At 41.5% G+C, this 27,669-nt stretch overlaps 2 protein-coding genes across 12 annotated transcripts in view; one reads left to right on the forward strand and one right to left on the reverse strand.

The window, feature by feature from the left end:
• Positions 1–252: 252 nt before the first annotated feature.
• Positions 253–15,704, forward strand: esr1 (estrogen receptor 1). The gene is given in 11 exon segments (XM_077510641.1): positions 253–391; positions 890–970; positions 2,573–2,998; positions 3,512–3,738; positions 4,800–4,916; positions 6,517–6,739; positions 6,741–6,940; positions 9,271–9,409; positions 12,549–12,682; positions 14,424–14,607; positions 14,791–15,704. Coding segments are annotated over 10 exon segments (1,995 nt in total). The 5' UTR covers positions 253–391; positions 890–902; the 3' UTR covers positions 15,068–15,704.
• A 1,247-nt stretch (positions 15,705–16,951) lies between these two features.
• syne1a (spectrin repeat containing, nuclear envelope 1a) overlaps positions 16,952–27,669 on the reverse strand; it is a 128,361-nt gene continuing 117,643 nt past the window's right edge. For 9 of the 11 annotated variants that reach the window (XM_077510629.1, XM_077510631.1, XM_077510635.1 and 6 more), the window contains 14 exons: positions 26,602–26,784; positions 26,384–26,521; positions 26,121–26,312; positions 25,009–25,312; positions 23,922–23,990; positions 23,459–23,592; positions 23,243–23,369; positions 21,974–22,185; positions 21,691–21,897; positions 21,471–21,599; positions 21,147–21,392; positions 20,967–21,068; positions 19,805–19,863; positions 16,952–18,236 (listed from right to left, as the gene is read on the reverse strand). In XM_077510629.1, coding sequence (XP_077366755.1) covers positions 17,957–18,236; positions 19,805–19,863; positions 20,967–21,068; positions 21,147–21,392; positions 21,471–21,599; positions 21,691–21,897; positions 21,974–22,185; positions 23,243–23,369; positions 23,459–23,592; positions 23,922–23,990; positions 25,009–25,312; positions 26,121–26,312; positions 26,384–26,521; positions 26,602–26,784 — 2,382 coding nt within the window. In that variant the 3' untranslated portion in view covers positions 16,952–17,956. The remainder of the gene's footprint in view (positions 18,237–19,804; positions 19,864–20,966; positions 21,069–21,146; positions 21,393–21,470; positions 21,600–21,690; positions 21,898–21,973; positions 22,186–23,242; positions 23,370–23,458; positions 23,593–23,921; positions 23,991–25,008; positions 25,313–26,120; positions 26,313–26,383; positions 26,522–26,601; positions 26,785–27,669) is intronic. The other 2 variants (XM_077510634.1, XM_077510633.1) reach the window with 1 other exon arrangement.

Below are 27,669 nucleotides of genomic sequence, written 5' to 3' on the forward strand. Positions count from 1 at the left end.
TACAGTTGACATGTTGACCTTCATTTCTAGGTCAGGTTAGTCTCGACTCCCAACCCCGCAAAACAGCTGTAGATGTAGAACGTGCATGACAATGCAAAAGGAGCTTTAAGTGGCCTTAAATGATCCCATTAGGTGATTTAGTCGGCTCTCCGTATTTTCTTGCAATCTAATACGACTTAATTTTGTTCCTCTCTGGGGAAATGCAATGAAATATATATATCGTCATCAGGGCTACTTGTTTTCCACTTGACCTGACATGTTCTGAAAATGGGGCTGTTTACTCAAGAAAGAGATGGGAAAATGAAGCCCCTGCCAAATGTTGAGCTCTTCCTCTCTCGCCGGAGGTCTGCAGTTGCTTTCGACGCCCGCATCAGAACAACGTGGCTGACAGGTAAGCAAGCATGCAAATAAACACATTTTCATTCAAGCACTAGATTGTTTTGTTATTTGTAATCTCAGCCTTATTACAGCTTGTTACTCGGTTTTCGACAGTGCAAGGCTTTTTCTTTACCTTGACATGTGGCACCGAAACATGCAAGGACTCCTGACACGTGCAGTTTGAAGTCTATGCTTTGCGTTTGTGCTACTATCCCTTTGTTTGTTCTGTTGGAGAATAGCCACAAGATGGCTTTATGGTGTCATCTTGTCCAAACAAAGCTGTATTAATGTCATGAAATGATGACGAAGCCAAAAATACTTGGTATCTCTTTGATTCCATCATTGGGAGTGGATTGTGTAATTACTGGCTGCTGAAATGAGATTTGACCTCCTGCGTTGTTTGCTGTGTTATGGTGACCTGGCGCTCCATCGATTTGACTGCATCTTTTAATTTGTTTATCCTCTTTTTTTTCTTTTCCCCCTCCCTCTCCACTGTTTCCACTTTGCCCAGCGAGTCCAGCTGAATGAGCGCGAGTCGGAGGGATGAGGGAAACGAGTCGAGCAGCAGAGAGGACGGTTGTCGTTTAAAGAGGTGAGCGTCGGTTTTGTCGTGCTGCTGCTTTCAGGCCGTTTGGTTTGTACGCCGTTCTCGACTGCGTTGTGATTTGATTTACTGGAGTCTCAGGTGTGTTCAATTAAACAGCCGCTTGTACGTCACGACACGGATCGGCTAAATGAAGCATGAATATATTCCGACACCATACTCTCCCTGCATAAAACAAAGGTGGCGGAAGAGGAGGAGGACATGATGTGGTGGCGTGGGACGGGACAGTCAAGTTGTACAGGAAGCGCTACTTCCATTTTGTCCAGCTTGGTGTATTTTTCTTCCCATCCTTACTAGATATCCCGCCTACACATTAGTGGGAAGAAGGGCGGGAAAGGAGGTTGGGAGTTGTCTTCTTGGGGGGTCTGGGTGGGGGACAGGTTAAGAAGAAGCAGAGTTGGCCAACTAGCGTCCGGGGGGCTGCATGTGGCCCGCACTCACACTCGGAGTGGCCCCTCGATTAATTTTAACAAAGGTGGGGGGTGGGGGGAATTAAGTTTTTTGTTTTTGTGTGTGTGGGGGTGTGTGGGCGTGTGTGTGTGTGTGTGTGTAGTTCACTACAGTGAACCCTGCATACAAGTGGTTCAGCACCCATGGATTTGGACTTTTTTTTTTCCTCAGTATTTTTCAGTTTTATTTGATTTTTGTATTTTTTTTTGGAGGGGAGCCAACCAACCCCCATTTTTCGTGGTAAACGAATATTTATCAGCATTTTTGGATTTTTTTTTGGGGTCTACTCAATTTATTTATAGAGCACTGTAAAAACAACCAAAGGTGCATACGATTAAAAATATAATAATAATAATAATAATAATAATAATAATTTTCCAAAATTGTATTTATTCTTTTGTTGTAGGAATTATTAACACGTTTCCTCTACTACAGCGAACCTCTATATACAAGTGGTTCGGCACCCATGGATTTGTGGACTTCTTTTTCTCTCAATATTTTATATTATAATATTTTTTAAATTTTTTTTTTTTTGGAGGGGAGCAAACCCCCATTTTTTGTCAGCATTTTTTGAATAATTTTTGGGTTTACTCAGCTTTATATTTAGCCCACAGTGAAAGCAACCAACGTGCATATAGAAAAAAATAATTGATAATTTTAAAGAAAGAACTATATGTCCCAATATAGCATTTTTCCTCAAAATTGCGTAAAATAAATGGTAATTTTCAATTCTAATTTCTCATTTCTAGTTCCAGATGGCAAAACCCAGCATCAGCCACCATTGTGAATACAGTAACTTAAAATAAGGCTGGTATCGGCACCGATACCGCTACCTGGTATCGGTACTCGCCCATCCCTATGAAAATGCCATTCTTATCATACATCTGGTTAGCAAGAACGTGGTCCGATGTAGCCCCCCAGTAGCCCTGTTGAGAAATTGCGCCCCCCTCCATCATTGAAGTTGCCCATCTCTGAGGAAAAGCCACGAGAAGCGTATCACATGTGTATGTGTGCGAGAGACAGTCGAACAGGAGAGAGAGCGCCACTCGTTCCGGCCCCCCCACCCTCTCTCCCCGCCAAAGGGAGAGCAAGTCTAAATCATGTTGCTTATCAGTACTGTTGTGCTGTGATGTTGCTCAGGCAGAGCCCGGCAAAGAGCAGGAAGCCTTGCGGAGCGCCGCCGGGGTCCGGCATCCGCCCGGCCGCCCCAGAGCTGGAGAACCTGTCCACGCCGCGACCGTCGCCCCCGCCCCGCGCCCCCCTCAGCGGCATGTACCCCGAAGAGAGCCGGGGGTCCGGTGGGGTGGCCACGGTGGACTTCCTGGAGGGGACGTACGACTACGCCTCCCCGGCTCCGGCCCAGACGCCGCTTTACAGCCACCCGGCGCCGGGCTATTACTCGGCGCCCCTGGAGACGCACGGATCGCCCTCGGACGGCAGCCTCCAGTCGCTGGGCAGTGGGCCCACCAGCCCCCTCGTGTTTGTGCCCACCAGCCCCCGACTCAGCCCATTCATGCACCCCCCCGGACATCACTATCTGGAAACCACTTCAACGCCCATCTACAGGTGAGACGGCCCCTCTTCAACTTTCATTGTCTCATTCTTTGTCTGTTCGGCATGTGTTGGGTGGGAGGTGACCCCGCCCCCACCCCGCCAACTCTGATTGTGGCTCGCTGATTATGCAACTCCAAACGGTTTACTCGCCTTTTTGAAAATCAAGTGTTTTTATCTTGTTAGCTGAAGGACAGTTTGTGAAAACGCACAATCTGTAAACAGCAAATGACCCCGGCAGTTGTACACAAACACTAATTACTGTATGTGACGGTACTGTTAGTTTAATCTTTGACTTGATTCAAAACATGGCCACTATCGCTGGGGACGGGATCGAGCTGCTTTTTAATTCCGGAGATTAAGCAATATTCCGAGGACCTTGAGCCAGGAACAACACGTGAGACCAACGCAATGTGTAAAATTAAATAGTAAACTCATTTTGCAATAACGTACAGAAGATTTGAATACAACTTTCTCATCGAGAAAAAAAAAACAATTATATGTGATGAAGCCTCGTACCTGTGGCAGGTCCAGCGAGACGGTCGGTCAGCAGCAGGCGTCCAGGGACGACCAGTGCGGCACAAGTGACGAGGCGTACGTCTTGGGGGGCTCGGAGGCCGCCGCCGCCATCGGGGTGTTCGAGATGGCCAAGGAGACGCGTTTCTGTGCCGTGTGCAGCGACTATGCATCGGGCTACCACTATGGGGTGTGGTCCTGCGAGGGATGCAAGGCCTTCTTTAAGAGGAGCATTCAAGGTAGGCACAACAAGGTCAAATTTAGTGGAGAACAGTGCAAAAAGTGACACATTTGCAAATGTACTTCTTTGGTACCGATTAATGTGAAGGGCGACCAGTCTGATAACTGTTCGGCGATGATTTTTTTTCAAGGTGCTAGTTTAGGTGTGATAGACTCATCCATCTTGTCTGTGAAATTCAGGTTTGTAAACCACTGTAATGACGAACAGATTGCTATAAATGGCGGCATTGCATCGCTTTGGAGTTGATGATGATTATGGGGTGAATCTCTGCTTGTCACGTTGATTATGAAGGGTGAGAAATGGAACGACTTGTGTTTTGCGATCGTAGCAAAAGTTGGAGTCAATGACCATTGCCATGCAAAAAAAATCCAGATATTTGACGTAGCATTTCTAGTAGCATGATTTTAGTTGTATACCTGTAAATAAACTATTTTATTTTCAGAAGCCCTTTCTCAGTTTTGTTTTGTTGTTTTATTGGTTTGAAGTGTCCAATAGCAAGAAATATTTGCACCAAAGACACAGCTCTGCTTGACATTGTTTTCCGACACCTCATTTATGCGATGGGACCAGGAACAAGGATCCAATCAGTATTTACATCCACATTCATAACGTTAATTCATGTTGAGTGTGACTTGCAGATTAAAAAGTATGAAGTACGGCTGTTGAAAGATGATTATGTCAACGTTCCGACATGCTTAACAGGGAAGAAGTCCAACAGAAGAGGGAAAACAAAGATGGAAAAATATTTGCCCAACTCACTTTGAGTGTCCAACCTCCAACCTCAGGTTGTGCTTGTACAGACCAAAAGCTCCATCTGCTCTGTGTGGCTTAGTCATGTTTGTGACGCCATATTGATGCAAAGAACGGTCAGAGAAACCAATAGTCTCCATGGCAATGACAAAGCTCAGGATGCCACCTTTTAATTTCCTCCATCACAGATCCATTTAAAATGGGAATGGAGTGTTCCTGGACACTAAATAACCTCAATGTGAACTGAACACCGGAGCAGGGCCCCTTCTAGTCTGTAATAGAATTTTTTTTTTTCTTTCCCATTTTCAGGTCACAATGACTACGTGTGCCCAGCAACCAATCAGTGTACTATTGACAGGAATCGCAGGAAGAGCTGCCAAGCGTGCCGACTAAGGAAGTGTTATGAAGTGGGCATGATGAAAGGAGGTGGGCAGGAACAAGCAAATTTTTTTTCTGAAATCTTCTTCCTTTTCTATATTAACTTGATTCACTCCTAGTAGGAGAAGCTCCTACTGCCAAAGCCACAAATATGTGCATCCACTGGCATTCTTGAGGCTAAGTTTAACTTTAACCTTGAAGTGATTTCCTCTTAAGGAGTACGAGTCTGATTAGTGCACACCCACACTTTTGTTTTCATACTTCTTGAATCTCTTAAAAGTATGTGCTGCTAGCCTGCTGATGTCTATGTCAAGACCATGTCACCCGCTCGCCATCTATTTGCTGGAATGCATCTATAAGTAGGATTTATTTAGTTCTGCAAAACACAATATTATATGTACCATATTTCCTCATAGTTGGGGTTAGTTCTACCTTCGTGCCCAGTAGTGTTTATTTACTTAACATATTTGCTCTTGAGGAGGCCTTTATTTTATTTGTATTAATACTTTATATAGATTTTGATTCTTTTCTTGGTTAAATACAACAAATACTGTAATATCCCGTGAATAATGCTATTATTTTTATAAGTCACAAATCAATGGGGGATGTAGTGGCAGTACGGGTTGTAAAAATATATATATATATATATATATACAGAATCACTGATTTATAGCGTATTTAATACACAACGCTTTACATTCTATAATTAAAAGTACCGGTACAACATTTAAAATCAGCTCAAACAGAGTTGAAGAGATTTAAAAGCAATTAAAAATATATATATTTAACCTTTATTTAACCAGGAATGTTCAACTGAGATTAAAAACCTTTTCCAATGGAGTACTGGCCAAGAGGAGGCAGAAGTTACAGTGGCAGTAAAATTAAAATGAGTACGTAAAGAAAAAAAATAATAGTTTCCTAAAATGACTAAAAGGGCATACAAGATTTTTGAAAACATGATTTAAAAAATACTTTGAAAGACCTTAATATTTATGGAAAAAGAGCTGTTTCTAACCTGGATTTAAAATCATTTACACTTTGTTGGTATGCTGTGAAACTTTAGTCATTCATATTATTCACTCTTGGGAATCGTATTATATACTAGCACAAAGGAAAAAAAATTTTTTTTTTAACAATGACGTCCATAGCCGTCAATGGCAGTGAATAAGGGTGATTTTGTGGGGGCGTATTATACACGGGATTTTACGGTAATACATTTCATTTCAAAATGGAGATCTATCCAAGCATAAGAATGGATGCACACAACAACAGTGTGGAGTGAGCACAGCGGGTCAACTGCAAGGCTGATCCCCGTCAAGATGGCGTTTCCACATAACGTAACTGCTTTCATACTGTGCAGGGAAGTCGTTTATAGCATCCAAGTGGCAGCCGGTAAGACTCCTCACTTCAGTGCTTCTGCGACTCTTTACGTGCCTCCGTAGGTGCTGCTGTTTTGGATAGCGACGGAATCCAAGTGGGTTTAGTGGTTAACTATTTCATGTCCGTTTGTGAACAATATTGTCTGTTACACCTGTTTATATCTGTGGGGAGAAAGTAGCTGTCAACTGTGTGTTATTGGAGTGGAGCCCACTATGAGAAGCAATACGGTAATCCATTTTATTTGGTATGACACTGCTGTTTCCACAAGGTGTGCGCAAAGACCGCGGTCGCGTTACACGCCGTGACAAGCGGCGGACCGGGGCTACGGAGAAGTTGACCAAGGAGACCGAGCATAGAAAAATGAACCCCCAGGACGGGAGGAAACAGAGCGGCGGCGGAAGTGCCAGTGGCGGAAGATCGTCAGTATCGGAAATCCCGCCTGAGCAGGTTCTGAATCGCGCAAAGACAGAAACGTCAAAAAGCAACAACACTTAACTGGATTAAATTTGAAGAACGTGTTTGTTTCCTGCTTTGTCAGGTGCTTCTCCTGCTGCAGGGGGCCGAACCCCCGATATTATGTTCCCGACAGAAGCTGAGCCGACCCTACACAGAGGTCAGCATGATGACGTTGCTCACCAGCATGGCTGACAAGGAGCTGGTCCACATGATCGCCTGGGCCAAGAAGCTGCCAGGTAAAGCTCAATGAACAAACTACCGACTAGCATATTAACTTATTTGCTCCCAAAATTTTTAAAAAATATTTTAAGTGTCCCAAAGACGTATTTATAAGTTTTTTTTGTTTTATGCTAGAGCATACAGAAGGCTTTGATGCAGCCTCTCAAATGCAAAGAACGGTTGCAGAAATGTTAGTGATGACACAAACGGCCAGCAGGTGGCAGCAGAGCAAAGGAGATCAACCAGGGTCATGTTGAAAAATAAAAGCTCAATTACTCACAATTCTAAATAGATTTGTGAAAATTGATTAAACTTAGCTATATTCTAATGCTAATTGCTGCAAAATGGAAACAGAAATATACTTTTTTCCCCCTGATGATAAGAGACTTTTAATCTTTCTTTTGATAGATGATCAGTCAAAATCTAGTAAAACAGCCAGGAGCGAACGGGATTGCTTCTGTGAAAATGGATGGGAGCGAATGATTTAAGCTAGCAAGTAACCTAGCCTCCCCAAAACACCATACATGTACATGGTATACTACGATATAATCTAATTGGAGAGAAACAATCAATACACCAGTGATTCTAAACAAAATTTAACAACAGGCAAACGTTTGGCAGACAGTGAACATTTTTTTACGATCAGGAACCAGAGAAGGAGAAGAACGGAAAATTACCAATAATTTCATGCAATTTTAAACACAATATTGGGATATATAGGTCTTATTTTTTAAATTATCTGTCACAGTTCATATATATATTAGGGGTGTGAATTGCCTCGTACCTGACGATTCGATTCGTATCACGATTCACAGGTCACGATTCGATTCGATACCGATTAATCCCGATACGAATTTATAAGTCGATTGTTGCGATTTTTTTCATTCAAATTTAGAAAATAATAATCAGTAAGCTTGTAGAGTGTAAGATTTATATGAAAATGTATTATTTATTTATCTGAAATTTCAGTCTTATAGAGGTTGTAATCTGTTTCATGTTTTAACAACATTAAAATAAAATATTAAGGCTTAATGTTCCGTTCATATAACATTCTTCCATGCTCAAGGTGTGAATCCTAAAAAAAAAAAAAAAAAAAAAAATCGATTCTGCCGATTATTGAATCGATTCGAGAATCGCGCGATGTAGTATCTCGATATATCGCCGAATCGATTTTTTTTGACACCCCTAATATATATATATATATATATATATATATATATATATATATATATATATATATATATATATATATATATATATATATATATATATATATATATATATATGCGGAAAGTACCAGTCTTATCAGTACTTAGTATCAGTACCACGAATTACTCAACAGTGGCATCGAACATCCTTATAAATAATATTTTTACATTCTGTTTGTGTTATTGCAATATGGTAGTTTATAAAGTACAATACTACAGAGTGCTATTTTCCTTCTTAAAAATACTAAATGTTTTATTTTTTGGTTTGGTTCGATTGACATCAAGGGCATGATTTCAGTATATTCAGCCGACACACCCACACACTTGACTTTTCATGATTTTGAAGCCTAATTTTATATACTTAAATTTATATACATAAATTTGATGGTGCCGTTACCAACACACTACTCTATGGTGTGTAACATATATTTATTTATTTTCAGTTTGCAGGGACTTTAAGGGAAAGTTGTGTGGCTGTTTAAAATACACCATGTAATTGTTTAGTATGACGGTAAACTAGCCTTGAAGCCTCATTTTTGAAGCATCGAAAACTATCTGCCAAACTGCTGCTTGCTGTGGAGTTGAATTCACCATCACTCACATCTGAAGGTGCCATCAAGCATTGACGGCAAATTTGAGGCAGGTTCATAGACGATTAAAACGTCACCTCTAAGAAGACAAAAAGGCATGTGGCATGTAACACACACACACACACACACACATAGGAAGGCAGAGCTATTACAGTGCTGGTAATTACAGCCATCACCTTTGCGAGGTGGGTGCGAGGATCCCCACCATGGAGCCCAAATGGACCACATGTCACCTTTGGTTCTCTAAAGTGAGTCAATCCCAATTTGAGGCATTACCACCTCGCGTGTCGCCAAAAGCTCCAGTTTTAATTGCAAATCAGGGGACCAGGATGGTAATGACACATCACGTGAGGTGGCTGAGTGCCTTCTTGTGACAACAAAGCCCGACAACAACAACAAAAACAGCCGCTTGCATATTTTTGCATTGAGCGAGTAGGCAGAAGCCGCTAAATGCTGTTAATAACCCTGAATAATCACCCGATGATGCTTAAGCGTGAGTCAGCGAGTGTCAAGCGTGCTGTACGTGCTGTCACGTGACTTTGTGCTCAGGCTTCCTCCAGCTGTCGCTGCACGACCAGGTGCAGCTGCTGGAGAGCTCGTGGCTGGAGGTGCTGATGATCGGCCTCGTCTGGAGGTCCATCCACTGTCCAGGCAAGCTCATCTTCGCTCAGGACCTCATTCTGGACAGGTAAAAGAGGAAAGGAGCACTGGCCTACTTCTGGGACGCGTCCTCTTTGCTTCTCCATCACACACTCTCACACACACCCACAAGAGTGACACATCAGCATTGTAGATTTTCCATTTCGCACCTTTGCGGCCATTGTGCCATCCCAACACGTCTTGTCATACACTGTCGTACAGTGAAAGACTAATTATGTGCCCCCCGCGGTGAAGAGAGGACCCCCCCCCCATGTGCCGCATCATTATAGAGTCTCGCTGACAACCAGGACAGATGTAATCAAAGCTTCAATGCACAGAATGATAGAAAATGAATAGCGACGGCGAGAGGGAGTTGAGAGGACGAGGAAATGGAGAAGGAAGACGGGACGGCTGTTTCCTTCCTTCAGCCTTTCCCATGTTCTGAGTAAACAACCTGACCAATCATCACTTCTACCTTTGCAAAAAAAAAACAAAAAAAACACAAGACAGAATGACAGATGAAGCAGAGGCAGACAGACAAAGCTTTTAGCTTGCTGCGCCTGATGGTCCCATTTGATCGAGAAATGTATTAGCGTATTATCTGTAAAAAGCTGGCCCCTGGTGTAAGTGTCCTGCCAGATTGGACGTGATGACTAAAACGCAGCGGGTCAGGGTCGACGCATTCCCTTAGCTGCACTGTGATAGCATCCGCACTCCCCGGCGCTTGTCTACTACGCTCTAAAGTCGAGGGCCGACGCCGTTAGCTCCATTAGCTTCTTATCTAGGCACATTATTTGGCCTTTGATTGACGAAAAACAGCAGCCATTTTCTATGGCGCTTGTCTTCATTATGGTCGCAGGTGAGCTGAAGCTTATCACAGCTAGCTTTGGGAAAGAGGCGGGATACACCCCTGGTCACCAGCCAACTGGATGGCACATATACTGTAGATCAGGGCTGTCAAAACTTTTCCCTCTGAGGGTGGCTTACAGAAACATAGAAGGATGTAAGAGCCCATTTGGAATTATTTGTTTTTAATTTATCAAAATATCTTCTAATCAACCTACATATTGCTTGTAAATTGTAGTTATTAAAAAAAACAACAACCGCATCATAGCATTTTGTTAAGAGGTGATAAGCAAATGTTGGGGTGGTCAGCAGCCCTGTGACCCACTAGAAAAGATCCGCCCCTGTATTATAAAATGAGAACAAAAATATTAAGTTGTCATTGTAAGGTGAGGAAACCATTTATGCCTATTATATACCATTTTATAAATTAGTTGTCAGTTTCTTTGTCTTTTGCATATTGTTAGCATTAGCATTTCTTTAGCGTTAGCATTCCATAACTGCGCTAAAAGTGATTTGGAGTAAATGTTGTGGGCTGCGAAAAACAATGAAAGGCAAATGGCTCCCGGGCCATATTTTGGACACCACACCTAAGGAAGGTCTTTTCCAAACCAAATATGCACTTTCTTGCAAAATAGGGAAAGCCTGAGTATTTGAATCTGGAACATCAAAATAAGAGCCACTCCTTAGATACAATAGCTAGGGGTGTGAATTGCCTAGTACCTGACGATTCGATTCGTATCACGATTCACAGGTCACGATTCGATTCGATACCGATTAATCCCGATACGAATTTAGAAGTCGATTGTTGCGATTTTTTTTCATTCAAATTTAGAAAATACTAATCAGTAAGCTTGTAGAGTGTAAGATTTATATGAAAATGTATTATTTATTTATCTGAAATTTCAGTCTTATAGAGGTTGTAATCTGTTTCATGTTTGAACAGCATTAAAATAAAATATTAAGGCTTAATGTACCGTTCATATAACATTCTTCCATGCTCAAGGTTTGAATCCTAACCCGAAGTCAGACGTTTTGTTGAATATTTTTCCATTAAAAATGGAAGTTTAAAAATCGATTCACACACAAAAAAAAAAAAAAAAAAAAAAGGTAATGATGATAAGACGTTGAATCGGTAAGACTACCGAATGAACAGTTCTGAGCTCTTAAAAAAAAAAAAAAAAAAAAAAAATCGATTTTTTTTTATTGAATCGATTCGAGAATCGCGCGATGTAGTATCGCGATATATCGCCGAATCAATTTTTTTTAACACCCCTAATAGATACAATAAGTTGTGAACTCACAAATTTACTCTAACATGACAGATGGAAACTAGTTTGCGAGCACGCTGTTAAAAACTGCCGCTAGGTTGCTAGCAAAGTTGTGGCTATGCAAACATACTAAGGTGCAAACCAATTCCAGCTCGGTAGCCCCAATCCATTCACTTTTCACCAGACGTAAGATGAAGCAGGGTAGACCCATACTAATTTTTGCAAATGTGAGGAAATAAAAATAGGCCTACTGTGTGTGTTGTTTACCCCAGACAGGGGTGTCAAATCCAGGTCCAGAAAGCCACTTTGGCTTTAGCCACACATTATCTTCTAAATGCGAGCAACTCCAGATTACCAACACAGCATTTAACAGGCAAAAATATCTCCAATGAGAATTATGCATCGCCTCTCCCAAACCAGACAGCTATTGTAATACCAAGGCTAACCTGTGAGGGGCAGCATAGTGACACGGCGCATCCTGACAGCGGAAAAATACAAAGAACAAGAAAGACTACGGTAGTTGAAAAAGAAGCTAGATTGCGGCTGCAAACTCTTGTCCTTGGTGTTTTTATTGTGTTGAATGATTGATGCCACATGTTATTAAGTGGATCCGAGCACAAACATAAATATATTTTGATAGAATGGCCTGGTAAAAAACACTCCGAATACTTTACTGGACTAGACCAGGGCTCACCAACCTCTTTGAAAGCGAGCTAATTCTTGGGTACTGATTCATGTGAAGCGCTACCAGTTTCATACACACTTCTGAAATAATCATATAATGGCTTTTCACAATAATTATCAGAACAAGGTAGGAAACATAAATATCAATATGCAACACTGTAGTGTATTTCTGCAGGTGTTTACTTTTTCCAATTATCCCTTCTGTAAGATTCCTTGGAAATCACTGTGCCATCATTGATAATGGTGCAACCTTAGCCTGATTTTCGCTACGCGTGTACCTCGTTTACGTTAGCTAACCAGTTTGACCATGATGCCTTCATCAATCCTCGAGGTAACTGTTGATCACTTCAAGGATGAGTCGTTGGCGGAATGTTTGTTTGTGCCGTGCAGGAGTGAAGGCGACTGCGTGGAAGGCATGGCGGAGATCTTCGACATGCTGCTGGCCACGGCCTCCCGTTTCCGCATGCTCAGACTCAAGCCCGAGGAGTTCGTCTGCCTCAAAGCGATCATCTTGCTCAACTCTGGTGAGCCGAAAGCTTTCATTTCAAGCACGTGTTCCTCGTCGAATTGTTTGCGCTCTCGGGAGTGGATGCGTCCCGGCGACACCCGCAGACTCGTAGCGGCGAGTGCGAACACGGTGTCCCGGAAAGGCCCGTCAGAGGCGGCGAGGCTGATGAGCGTTGCCACGGCAACACGTGGCAGCGCGCGGAAAGGCCTCGCTCAAAAGATGAAGCTATTCGGCGAGAGCGGGAAAGCGAGAATACCAGAGAGATGACTGTGGCGACTCAGCTGCACGGGCCGGATGGACTTGTGATTGCTGCGTGGGCATCCAGACCTCCGTTCGTGACCTTTTACAAAAACTTTCCTGTACCACTTCCGCAAATAGTTGCACTCCTTCTAATAGACACCGTGACCCAATTAGTAGTCATTGGGTGCATCATCCACTTCAAGGTCCTATTCAAAAGTATTGGAACGGCAAGGTCAATTCCTTTGTTTTTGTCATATACTGAAGACGTTCAGATTTCAGAACAAAAGATGAATACCACACAACAGTTTTTTATTTCATGGTATTTACATCAAGATGTGTCTTTTCCAGGCCTTCACTGAAGCCTCTTTCAGTTCTTGTTTGTTTCTGCGGGTCGCTTCCTTCAGTCTCCTCATCAGGAGGTAAAATGCATGTTCTACTGGGTTAAGGTCCAGTGACTGACTAGGCCAGTCTAAGTGCTTCCCCTTTTTCCACCCGATGAAGTCCCTTTTTGTGTTGAGTGTGTGCTTTGGGTCCGTTTTGTTGCATGATGAAGCGTCTCCCAATTGGTTTGGATGCACTTTTCTGTAAATCGCCAAGACAAAATGGTTTTGTAAACTTCAGAATTGATTCTGCTGTGACCATCACCACTAAGCACCGATGTTAATAGTTAATGAAAACAAAAATAACTGAAGCTAAAATTTAAGAAGCATTTTTGTAAATAAAAGAAAAAAAAAGAGAATTGAAACTATATTTTATACGTATGAAACTAACAAATTGGAAATTGCAGTTTAGTAAAACTGCTAAAAACTGAACTAAAATGAAGCATTTTCCAAAAAAATAAAACAGCAAATAAAACAAAACTCAAAAGCATTAAAGTATAAAAGCACAGACACGAGATTTTATAACAAACAAAAATGTCCGCTTTCACCATTGGAAATTGCACTAAAACTACAAAATTAAATTAAAGATTAAAAGCAATAAGATTAAAAGCAAAATAAAAACTAGCTCGAATAAAAAAAAAAAAAATCCCAAACTATTTTAAGATTTAGCAATCAAGTAAAAATGTCACTTATTACAAGCTAACACTGCTAGCTAACGCTATGTATCTAACAAAATGCAATGCAGCACTGCTTACCTTAAAGTAAATGTAGGTCTGTGCTTGTCCTTAAAGGCCATGACTACACGCCACTTCGTTCTAGTAGATTCCCAAAACATCCGACACCCAGGCAGCTTCTCAAAATCTTAGTGCAATTCTTTAGTCATTGGAATTGTGACTTTCACATCCTAGTAATTATTAATACAAAAAAAAATGTATATATCTTCATTGATATGATTTCAATAACTGAGCCGTTCATCGCCAGTATGCAAAAATAGCATCAGCCGTCGTGACAACTGATCTCCTGATTGGCTTGTTAGCACATGATTAAAAATAAATAGCTAACGGGGAAAAAGAAACTCCGCCTCCTCTTCAAGAAGGCCGACAGCTGACTCGTGCGTTTTTTTTTGTCTCCCTTCAGGCGCCTTTGCGTTCTGCACGGGCACCATGGAGCCGCTCCATGACGGCGCGGCGGTGCAGGGCATGCTGGACACCATCACGGACGCCCTCATACATCACATCAGCCAATCAGGATGCACGGTGCAGCAGCAGGCCAGACGCCAGGCTCAGCTGCTGCTGCTCCTCTCTCACATCAGACACATGAGGTGAGAGATACTTTTTTTTTCTTTCTTTCAATAGGGATGTGCATATAAATGGCTTGAGTGGCTTTTTTTTACATGGCATTAGATTTCAGTTAACAAATATAAACATCCACAGCAGTGAATGTGTGACTTTGTCCAACATCTACAGTACACTAGCATCATGACAACATCTGATTGTGCTTGCAGTAACAAAGGCATGGAGCACCTGTACAGCATGAAGTGCAAGAACAAGGTGCCACTGTACGACCTGCTGCTGGAGATGCTGGACGCTCACCGCCTGCACCGTCCCGTCAGAGCCGCGCAGAGCTGGTCCCAGCCAGAGAGAACGCCTCCCAGCGGCAGTAACGGCGCCACCTCCAGTTCGGGAGGCCGCGGCGGCCACGAGAGCCTGAGCAGAGGCCCGCCGTGTCCAAGCGTGCTGCAGTTCGGAGGCTCCCGCCCCGACTGCGCGGAAATCCTGTGAGACGGGCAAAGGATCAGTGTTGCACTGGAGGTCGTTTGATGATTATTTATACATTTCTGACATCACTTTGACATCGCGCGATGCTCGACTTCTCCACTGTCGCTCACATGGCTTCTACTAAGTGCCAACTGCACTATTTCAATTTTTTTTTTTTTCATTTTGATTCCCATTCAACCAAAGTGCACTTCCTCTAGCTTGAAGGGGCTACTGGGCATTACTTTAATTTGTTTGCATAATAAGCTGTGATTAATTATGTCAGTTATTTACCTGCGTGTCTGATGTCTAATGTTCGCTACACTATTACCGGTTTGATCATATTTGTAAACCATGATCATAAGTGTTTGTGTTTCTGTCTACTGTGTTGTTGAATTAAAAAAATAAAAAAATAAAAAAACATCTGCAAGTTACACAGTTTCAAATCCGAGCCAAATTGTCATTGGGTAACTTTGTAGATTTGTTCACTTGTACTTGTTTTGTATTAATTGTTGATGATTTATGGTCCAATTGTTGTTTTATCACAATTGTGTGCTGAAAAGTATTCACTGATTGACTAAAAAGAATTTGTCTTTGTAAATTTAAATATACTGTATGTAAACATTTACTTGGAAAAAAATTAAAAATGATTTTGAGCCATGGATATACCTTAAAATGTTTTTTTATTTTTATTTTGTATTTTTTTAGATGGATTAGTTGTCATTTTATCCTAGGGATACACAATGACTTTAAAATAAAATAGGCAACAAAAAATAAATAAAAAATCACAAAAAATTATTTGATCTCAGAATATTTTACCCCTTGACTTGCAGAAAAAGAATTCACAAAAAAATGATTTGATCTCGGAATATTTTACCCCTTGACTTGCAGAAAAAGCAAATGACAATGAGGTTATACTTTTTTTTTACTTTGCATTTTGATTCTGGGATTTGTTTATTCTGCCACCAAACAAGCTATGAAACAATTTTTTTTAACCCGAGAAATAACTTGCACCACATTTTTTTCTTTGCAGATGTCACATTATAAAGTCTCCTTTCTTTAAACATTTAAGTGAAAATATTCCTTAATTTAATATTTTATATTTCATGTTTAATCATAGTCCAGGCTCCGGCCTTCCTGGGTGGTTTGCATGTTCTCCCCGTGCCTGCGTGGGTGTTCTCCGGGTACTCCGGTCTCCTCCCACATTCCAAAGACATGCATGGCAGGTTAACTGGCCACTCCGAATTGTCCCTAGGTGTGCGCTAGTGTGGATGGTTGTTTGTCTCCGTGTGCCCTGCGATTGGCTAACAACCAGTTCAGGGTGTATCCTGCCTACTGCCCGAAGCCAGCTGGGATAGGCTGCAGCACCCCCGCGGCCCTTGTGAGGAGCAAGAGGTTAAGAAAACGGATGGATGGATTTTCAACAATTTCACATAACATTAACCATCAAACAGCATAACTCGGCAGCAGATGCATATCACTAAGCCCACGTGTGCTAAATCACTCTTTCAGCAGCTCGACTACTTCAGGAATTTAACACCACTCCTTTGTTTCCTGTCTTTCATAAGTGGGCAAATTGATTAGTCCAGGTGTGTCGGGCCATTGTCATCGTGGTTACTGAGATTAGGCACACCTGGATAAATCAGCCTGTCCAATTATGAAAAACAGGAAATGAATAGTGGATTTGTGAAAAGCAGGATTTAACTCAAACTCACTTTTCTGAAAAGTCACTCTTAATTTGGCAACGACTGTTATTTTAAAAGTAAGCTGCTCTAGTTGCAGCCACACTGTTAGTGGAAGCATTGAACACCAATGTGGAAATATGGAAGCCACAAACTAAATAAATGCCATAAAACTAAAATGATATAACAGCCCTACCACAGGCTACTAGTCTTATTTATTTACACACCATTTAGTATTTCATAGTTTTATTTGCAAAGAGTATTCAGTATTAGCAAACTGTACAAACATTTTTTTTTTTTTAAACATCGTCGCGTTTTCTCCCGTTAACTCAGGAAAAAAAAAATGACAATAATAAAAGAACATTATCAGCTTCACAACCAATGATTGTTGTGCGGCTTTGGGGACTTTCAAGTGCATGCGCAAACAAAAGCTTAAAAAAACAAATTATAATTATAAAATGAAGTAGAAACAAACACAAGCCTTGGTATTTGGCGGCAAAGGCTTTTTCAGTTCGCCAGTGCAGTACCTTTCAAACAGCCCGTGCTGGGACGCTTCTTAACACAAAACAAAACAAAAGTTAAAAGAACGTCAGCGAAATGAAGTTACACTGGTTAAATTCCAAGTTTAGTATAGAGTTGAAGAACAAATAACGTTACTAGCCAAATAGACGACGTAGCATAGCACGTCTCGGGCTAGCGAACTCGGTGACATCCGGGTGTTTATTTCCAGGAAGCGAATCAACTTCCGGGTATTTCACCAAAGTGTCACAGTTTTGTTTTTGTTTTTTTTCACCCCCGTAAACGTCAGTAAATTAAATTAATGTGATCAACATCACTTTTTATTCTTTATATTTCAAAGTGGCTGTTTATTTGCCCTTAAAGGTCTAATTATACGACTACACACTTGACTAATAATCTTCATAGCTGATTGAACATAAATAATAGCAGCACTGGGAATAGTAGACGACTTTGGCTCCCATTGAATGTATATAAATAGTGCTTTGTTCCTCATTGGAAAAAAAAGCCAACCTTCAGAATTTTATATACACGTTTAACAAAATAAAACATTTCATGAAGGTTCATAGTACTGTAGGTGTTAAAGGGCCGGTGACATATTTGTCTCACGTCCTCGTCATAATAAAATGTTGGTGTAGGGCACAGGGTGAAAAGGTCACATTCGCAGGAGTCCTTGGCAACACGATGAAAGGAGGAAAAAAAAAAGAAAGAAAGGCAACTATATGGGCGGAGGTCCATTGGTGTAGCGAAGCATGGGGTGGAAAGAGCGGGCAAAGTTGTTGGCGTGATGGCAGCTGTAGTCCTCCTGGCTCATGGGCACCATGCATGCCAGGGCGATGAGGAGCAGGAGCAGCAGATGCACGGGCAGCGCTGCCCGCAGGACCCTCTGCATGAAGGACGGCCGCTTGGAGGAGGGGGAGGACGGCGACGAGACGCCGTCGGAAAGGTCAGAACGGGAGGAAACGCAGCCAGCGGCGCCGGTGGGTGACCTCCTGCGGCTGGGAGGGAGGATACACAGAAAAAGGAGTCAAGCACTCCAGTGTTTGCAAAGCGTTGCTGTGGGCCGTAAGCTTGTTTCAATGGAGGTATTTCTGCACCAAAATAACATTTTTCGCTTATCTCTTGAATATTTTTGGACAGTTCATTTTAGTTAATGACCACCCCATTAGCTACACTTGAAGGTTGAAAGACATGCATACCTTCAACAATTATCCTTTAATAACTTAATGATAATTATTAATGATTTCTTGTACTGACCAAAGTTGTACACAAAAGACACACACACACACACGTACACGTGACCACCAGACACAAACACTGCCTGTTACAAACCACAAAGAAATAAAGCATAAGCATCACACATGAAAGACGAGCCAGTGGAAGGAAGTTGTGCTTGAAAGTTCAATGTCATGGGTTCTTATTGTACAGATACAAGCAGCGGTAATGCTGTGTCTGTCTGGATACTTCCTCTTGTTAGTGCCACAAATCAGGAGGAAGGGACGGCATGTTCTTACCGCTACCTTCAGCTCATCCACACGCGCACACGGGCACACACTGTGACGCATGCCTATGATAGCACAACATAGTGTGTCTGCACAATGTCTGCGCTGAGCATGTATCTTCAAATTGTTTTGTAAATAATTGCGGATATGATTAAAAGAGACCTGGGAGATTTACTTTTTAATAGTTTGTGTACAAATAGTTAAAACAAAATTGTTGTATCATCTTCCCCAAATTCTTTTTCAAAAGTCTGAGCCACTGTAATAAATCTAACTGAGTTTACTAGGTAGTTTAGAAGGCTGAAATGAATCTACATGCACTTACCTTTATGGCTATCCAGCAAATTCTGCACTAAAGCGTTACTGTGATCCGTTTGTAACAGGCTTACTCAAATGTTGCTCACCCAATTATATTGTTATCGACTACAAAACAGATAAATCTTGAGCCTACATAATGCTGCACAGCTCCTGAAGGGTGAGGGGAGAGGTGGAGATTTTATAATAAAGTTTTTCTCAAGCCATTTTCAACACTTTAAATTGGTTCATAATGTGTAATAATAACTGATTAAAATGGGGATAAGTAAAAAAAAAAAAATTAAAAAATATATTTCTCAGTTAATGTTAATTTTAGATGCATAAGGAGCGAGGTTAAGAATTTGAATGAAATCAAAAGGGGAGGGGAGTAAGGAAAAAGGAAAGGAGGTGGGAGTTAAAGGGGAAACTAGACAGCTTATTGCAGCACATCCTCCTAAGAATGAGAGGAAACATTAAGGGAAACAAAACAAGTGAAAAATAGATGTTGGAGTGAACCATGGGACATTGAGGACAAGCAGCAAAAAAGTGAAGCAGTGAAAAGAAAACATTCAAAGACGATCAGGGAAGAGCCTGACAGGAGGTTACTCCCCAATCGCTTACGAGCTGGTCACATGACCTCTAGAAAAAGCCAGACACCGTCGGAACGCCATTTTTCCGAAATGATCCAAACATCCGAAATGTTGTGTGATTTGCGTTTTGGCTTCCTGTACGGTCTCGTCTTTGTAGAGCTCAAGGAGGGGTGCTCAAGGTACCTGTGACGCGGGCCGCTCTCGGGGGGTCCGGGTTGGGCCTGACTACTTTTGCCTCGGGGCTGAAGGGCGTAATGAGCAGGGAGGGAGGCGTCAAAAAAAGAAAGAAAAGAAATGTTTCAGTCAAGAGGCAAATGAGGACATAAAAGAACTTAAAAGAGTAAAGCCAAAAAACTATTTCTGCATAGAAACTAAACTATCATCAACAAAGCAGCAATGTAATAATCAATGAAGTGATTGATTGGTTGGCAAGAAATCTGGCTTCTCAATTCCTGTTACAGAAATCGATGAACATGGGAAAAAGTCATACTTTCAAAAAGAAAAGCCAGGTTTTCTTGTGCATTCGTTTGCTGGATCAACATGCTTGAAAGCAGAATCTCAAAAAAGAAAAAGCAGGAAGCTCGACAACAAAGTATTTATAGATTTTGATTTAGGAGAAAACAATGGGAAATAAAAGTTTTGTATTTCATGGACGTGGAGTATGAGGGCCACACACAAGAGAAAAATAATAATTCTAAAAATAAACATTTTATACAATTAAATTATTTGAAATTATGATTTTTATGAGAAACAAAGTTGTAATTTTCAATAACGTAGGACATGATCATTTGTATTCATTGTAAGATATTTATATCATAATTCTACAAAACCAATTAACATTTGTAATTAAAATGAAAAAAAAAATCGCTACTTTACAAAAATAAAACTAATATTGAGACAAAAAATATTATATTATTAATGTTAATAAACAATAACATATGTAATACAAACTAAAGCTGTAAACAAGAAAAAATAAATAAATAAAAGTCAAAAAACGAAATGTACTTTCATGATATATTTACCACAACAGCGGGCACATATACTTTAATTTTATGTGATATTGCAGGAATGCATTCATATTTTTATGGATTAAAAACATAAGTTGAACAAAAATAAAGCTATTATTTTGTGAAAGTCAAACTGCACTGTCCTTTGAAATGGAGGGTAATTAAAAATTCAATGAGAATAAAGTCCAAGTTTTACATCATTTTAGATATTACAAAAAAGCAACATTAGGCATGTTTTCTTGTCATTTGACTTTTTTTTTTTCTCTTTTCAGCATGGCCCTCATACTCCCTTATGTTGCTTTGCTGTTTGTGTCTTAATATTAAAAAAAAATCCTCACCAATGGTCGCAAATTTTGAATGTTTGACTCTGACGCAGCAGAAAGAACTGGAGCAGCCGCACATACAGATACTTTTTTGTCGACAGATAGCGATGAGAATTCCTGAAAATAATCAAGCACAAAAGTTGTAAACCAGCAGCAAGTGCAATGTTTCCATTTGTACGACAATGTTGTCTCCACCTGTTGCGGGCTCTCGCGCTCCAGTCGCTTCTGCAACCCTTCCAGGTCGGCGTCGACCTCGCGCAGCAGCAGCCGCAGCCTGTTCCAGATCACGTGCACCTTCTCCTGCGCCTCCAGGCACTCTCCGCCCGAGGAGCGGTGGGGCGTCGCCGTCGCCGCCGCCGCCGTACTGACCAGCAGCTGAGCCGACAGCTCCTGGAGGGTCGAAACCTTCTGCTGCGAGTCCAGCAGCTCGCGTTTGATTTGCTGTGTGAGGATTTGTGGAAGAAGTTGAATGAAAAAGTGTCAGGGCTAAAATGGCAGGAAAGTGTGTTTTGAACGTACCGTCAGTGTCCTGTGATGAGCTCGTAGTGCTTGCGAGTCCAGATTTGGAGGGATGGGCACCACCTCGTTCCTCCTGCGGTCGATGTTCTCCAACCACAGCAGCAGACCGTGACTCATCTCGTGGAACTCCTGCAGGGGAAACATTTTGTTGATTTTTTTTTTTTTAGAGCACTAAGTTGTCAGTGTCCCCTGTACTGTTGTCGTTGTGTTGGTCAACCACCTGGCACTGCATGAGCGCTCTCTGAAGCTCCTCCCGCCACTCCTCAAGCGAGGTGCCGAGGCTATCCCAGTGCGCGTTCATCTCCTTGAGAGCGTCCCGCAGCTCCCACGCCTCCTCGGAGTCGGGCTCCGACTGAAGGAAGCTGGCGCTGCTCAAATTGACGGACAGGACCTCCGACTTGTGGGTGTCCATCCCCTTCTGAAGCTCCTGAGCAACACCCACACCCACAAAACAGATTCAGAAAGATGTTCCTAATAGAGTTTTGACATTTTTGACCACTCACCCTGAGCTTCTTGATCCTCTGCTGGATGGCGTGGATGTCCGTGCTGAGCTCCAGGCCTCGCAGCTGGCCCAGTTCGGCCTCGCAGCGGCCCAGCCACGCCCGCATGGTCTGCAGGTCCGAGATGAGCTGCTGCCACTGCTGCAGGTTCTGCTTGTGCTTGTGCTTGTCACTCAGAGACTGAGCCTGCAGCAGCTCCCAGCGCTCGATCACGCCTGCGCACAAGATACATTTTTACACATCTCTGGACTTGTTTACATGATAAATTATGTACTACCCTGGATGGACGTAACTATAACGCAAATATCGTGATATCACAATATTAAAATTGCCACAATATTGTTGTTCCGCACCTGTTAAAACAGTCGGGTTGATTTCCATTTGTGCAGCTCTAGCACACTCTGGTGGCTAGTTTTTTAGTGCAGTTTAATTTTTACAAGGCATATTTAGTCCCTTCTAGGTTTAAAATTCACACTAATGGTCAGATGAAGAGGAATTTAATATGCTTGTGAATCGAGTAAATATGTGGAGGGACTCAATGTGTGCTTGCAATAACAAGTACGTGCCTCAATATTATGTATTAGCGATGTATATGCATTGCTGTTATGTACAAAAGCACAATACTTCTTTATTTATTTATTTTTTTTTAGTTTGAGCTCATTTTTTTTACAGTATTGCGGCCTTTTTTGTATTGCCAACCTCCTCACAATATCGTGATAATTATCCTATCCTGATCTTCATATTAGGATAATATCATATGATGTCTGGATATCGTTACATCCCTACTATTGTGGTACGTGCAAGTTTAGTTCGTAACGTGACTTAATTTACCTGTACAGAAAACCCACCTCCATTGCGGGTTCCGGGTTTGCAGTCCCACTATTTTGTGATTTTTTTATTTTTTTTTGTCCATTAAAACCTCTATTGTGGTTTATTTTGGGTGTAATTCTACTTTCAGCCACTAGATGGCAGCACACTGTTGCATTTACTGTGTAAATTTGAGTGAAAACAGGAAGTATTTCAAGTTCAGCCTCGTTTTTGCTGAAGAAAAAGATTATTGGAAATAGTCTCAATCCTCTACCATCCTGCTTTTTACGCCTATATAATTTTTAATGCACATCTTTGGGCATTATTATTGCTCTATAATGTGAGATGGTAAGTTTGGTAGTTTGGAAACAACGGCTTTTGTTTACCCTAAACAGAGGGATTGGTATACTGTTTGAACCATATTTTTGTCTCAGTATATTAAACTGTGTGTTTGTGTGTACAAACCTGCATTCTGACTGTCAGTGCTTGTCGGGTTGTTGAGTCCGGGCATTTCATCTTCGTCCTCCGTGAGCTCTTCCTCGGCTCTCTTAACCGCATCGATGCTCCCTCGACACTCACCCATCAGACGCATCTGCATCAACAAGAACGGATCTAAGTACAAACACTTTTTTTTGTACATGTGCATTGAAAAATACATTTTAATCAATTGCAGCGACTCACGTAGCCCATGTATGTGGAGTCAGCGTCCGGGCTGGAGCGGCTGGCGGCGTCCTCTCTGGCCTGCAGCTGGTACCGTGACGCGTCCAGAGCCTGGTCCAGTTGTCTGAGGCTGGCTTCCAGTTGTCCCGGGTCATCTGCGTAAACACCGGAGAGGTTGAAAACATGGAAGCATCCCAAACTGAGCAGCATGTTTTAGTCGGGCGTGTTGTACATAGACGGATAGCATGCGTTAGTCTAAAGATTTGAGGTGAGGCAGGTTAAACATGGATGTGTGGACCTTCAACATGCAAAGGATCCTTCTTAACATGCTGATGGGTATTATTGTGGATTGATGGATTGATTGTGCTGCTGCCGTGCTGCCCCCTGAAGGGCTCTTGTTAGAAAAGCACGATTTAGTATGGAGTTGGTGGCGTGCGCTCCTGACTCATGCTGTGACATTCCGAATCAGTTCTGCGGTTCCTACCGGAGGAGGATTTCAACGTGTTCTCAGTCAGTTTTATATAGGCCTCGGGACTCTCGGGAATAACTACGTCTGAAGAGGAAAAACAAAAACATTTGGTTTCTATCAAGCGGGTACAAATATGCTTCTGCAGACAAAATGGGGGACTCAATCTATATTGTCCTCTATATTCACTTCCCGTAGCCGTAGGTGTCTCTAAACAGGTTTATACCTCTACAAATAGGCCTGTGCATTTAATCGAAATTCAATTACAATTTCACTTATCATATTCCACAATTACAAAATTAGCATAATCTTAAAAAAAAGATTAATGCAAATTTTTGAGTTGTTTAAATGTATACATTTGCACCTTTTTTTATTTTATTTTAAAATAACTAACACGTTTCATCCAAAAGTAACATGTAATTAGAGTGTTTCAAATAATTTTATTTGTCTTAATTTTTTTTATTTGTTTTTATGTTTTTTGTACCAAAAAATTAAAGATTGTCCTACTGCACATGCGCCCTCCAACTTCAACTTTTTGCAAACATAAATACATCTTATAAATATATATTATTATAATTTTTTTTTTTGGACCAAAAGGAACTTACATAATTATAGTGTCTCTATTTTTATAATTGGTCTTTTTATTTTTAGATGTGTAAACATTTTGTTTTGTACCAAAAAATAAATGATTGTCCTACTGCACTGTGTGTGCACAAGCCCATCTCAAGTTTTTACCTAAATAAATAAATAAATAAATATTATTATAAATTCTGTTTGGTCCAAAAGTAACTTAGATAATGAAATTGATTCTATGTTGTTATTATTATTTTTTTTTAAATGGGTCTTGATTTTTAGATGCTTAAACATTTTCTTGTTTTGTAGCCAAAAATAAATAACTGTTTGAATAATCATCATTTCAATTATTGCCAAAATAATCTTGATTATTATTTTTCACATAATTGAGCAGCTTTATCTAAGAAATTGCCACTGCTGCATACTGTACGAGTTAAGTGACCAAATCTTGCCTTTGCTGCACAACAGCGACCCCTGTTGCTAGACCACCAATGACAGAACACAATTAGAAAAAAAAAAAAAAAAGACTAACCTGACAGCACTGCAGTCGCCGTCCTCAGATACTCTTCGTCCTCCTGACCTCGGCTCCTTCCCCTGTGGTTGCGACCCCCGGGGCTCTCCAGACCCCGACTCAGGTCGTAGTCATGGTCCCACTCCAACGGGATGGAGTCCACGCTGGCCGGAGTGTCCCGGCCCGAGCGTTCCGCCCGAATGAGGGTGGCCGCCGCTGAGGCCGTGCGACTGGAAGTGCGAGGAGACGTCGAGTCGCACCACTGCAGCTCGGACAGGTCGGCGCCGTCCTCCGGGTCGGAACCGTCCAGCTCGTCGTCCGCCAGCTGGGAGATGATGGAGAAATTACCAAGAGCTTTCACTTTGTATTCCGCTATGGTGGGAACTACCAATGTACAAATACTAAAGTACAATTTACTTGAGTAGTTTATAGTTTATGTAGTTTTATAGTTTATGTAGTTTTTGAGCAGTATTGTATCTGTCTGATTGTCCCGTCCAAAAAAAAAATGACTGAAAGTGCCCGCAAGGCTGATATGGCTTTTACAAGGCCAATACTGATACCAATTACGAACCAAGTCATGGAGGATGAGAACTGATAGAAATATTTTTTTCATTTTGCTTAAAAAATTGCAGGGAGCTTCCAGGGTCATAATCACGAAAAACTACACAAGTAAATACTTCCATAAGGTTTTCTACAGTAATTTCCAAAATTTCTTAATTTTAACTTTTTTTTTAGATTATTTTTAAAAATAAAAAAAAGTGTAGGGAGTTCCTAGTGTCAGCATAATTTTTTATAAAGTGGAAATTTAGATAGATCCATAAATGACGATAAATGAGCGACAAATTAATGTAGCTAATTTGGGTTTTTCTGTCAGGGTTTGTAAAAGGTTTCAAAAGATATTGAGAGTGAAACATTGTCTGAATATGTTCGACATTTCTTTATGACAAGTAAAAACTGTCTGTGAACATCTTACAAATCCTGTTGAAAATCCGCAAGCATTTACAGCTGATACGATCTTTACTGGCCTTCAGATTCATAAAAAGGCCGATGCACCAATAATCGTCCCGACCGATAATCAGTCTATCCCTAGTCTTAACTGCTGATGTGTCATCACATGTGTTCCGTGTACTCACAGGTAAACGTGTAAGCTTCTTGTAGTATCTGTTGACACGTCCAAAGACCTCCTGGTAGTACCTCTGCAGCTCTTCTAGCTCCTCTTCAATCACAGCAGCATCCAGGGGTTCGCTCTTCTCGATCAGAGCGTCGCCCTGCCTGAACACCAGATCGATCTTGCCCATGTTCAAGTGGATCTCCTGCTGGAACGCCTGACGCCAACACAAACGCGCGTGACCTCAGGAAGAAGCCACGGATGATTTGCGTTTATGCGCGGGACTACCTTGAGTTGCTTAATCTTGGCCTGTACGTCGCATTCGGAGAAGTGCTCAATGTTGGTGAGCTGGAGGTCCATCTCGGTCAGCCACACCAGGATGCTGTCGCGAGCTGTCTCAAACTCCTCCCGCTGGTTGATGAAGTGCTGCGGGAACGTAACACCGAGCTGACTTGCTGACATATGCTTAAAAATGCAGTTGTGAAAAAATGGTGTGCATCGGTTACCTTGAGACGGCGTAGGATGGCGGCCACCCTCTTCTGCAGGTTGTCCCACCTCCCGTTGCCGTCGTGCACCATCTCCCTGAGACGGCACGACGCGTCAGTGCGGTTCTCGCGAGCCAGGCGCCGGTACTGCTTGTTGATCAGCTCCAGCTGCGTCAAGCACTCCTGCACTTGTCGTTGGAAGGCCTGCACACAAAAATAGTGGTCTATTAATTCTTTGTTTAATTCTCCACGTGTGTGTAAAAAAAAGTAAGTGTTGTACTTCAGAGCTAAAGCTCAGCCACATACATGACAGACAGTCATGTCAGTCAGTTAGTACATAGTGTGCACGTGCTCTATGAGCGACTGCCGCAGCTGAGCGGACCAGCTCAGATGGGTTTGTGTAATATGACCCTGTAATGTTTTCTCTATCCTGGAATGGCTTCACAATTTTTTTACTAACATGCTCAGAAAGTCTGACTTGAAACAAAAACCTGAATACCAAGCCTACCTACTTTCCTGCCATACTAAACCCGAACCGTCGCTACCTGCATACTAACCCTACCTAACCTTTCTGAAAGACATACGTACATGCTCAGCATATATGAGAAAAATTTTAATATTTTATTCAATATCTCAATGAGCATTAGAACATTTTTCAAAAATTTTGACAAAATATTTTCTGTAGAATACGTGCTTATCTCAAACATGAAAATATGGCTTATAATAGAATGCAGATTACAAAATCATCAGTTTAATCAAATTAACTCATTTAAACCCAAAAACATGTAAATATGTTTTTTAATACTTTGGCTTTCACTTTAATGTTTTTTTATTTTATTTTATTTTTTTATGCAAGAGCAAACAGACACCTAGCCCTAACCCAGCTTCTGACATTTAGAGGTGGCTTAAAGCAATGGTAGTTATTACAAAAAACGGCCAGCAGGTAGCAGCAGAGTATGAGATCAGCAAGGGCCATATTGGAATAAGCTATTTTTCCCAGTGTTTTCAACAGGACTGTGAATAATGATGATACTTAGCTTTCTTCTAATGTTAATTGCTGCAAAATGGAAACAGACATAAATATATATA

This window comes from Festucalex cinctus, chromosome 21 (assembly GCF_051991245.1).
Source record: "Festucalex cinctus isolate MCC-2025b chromosome 21, RoL_Fcin_1.0, whole genome shotgun sequence".
NCBI classification, from domain to species: Eukaryota; Metazoa; Chordata; class Actinopteri; order Syngnathiformes; family Syngnathidae; genus Festucalex; species Festucalex cinctus.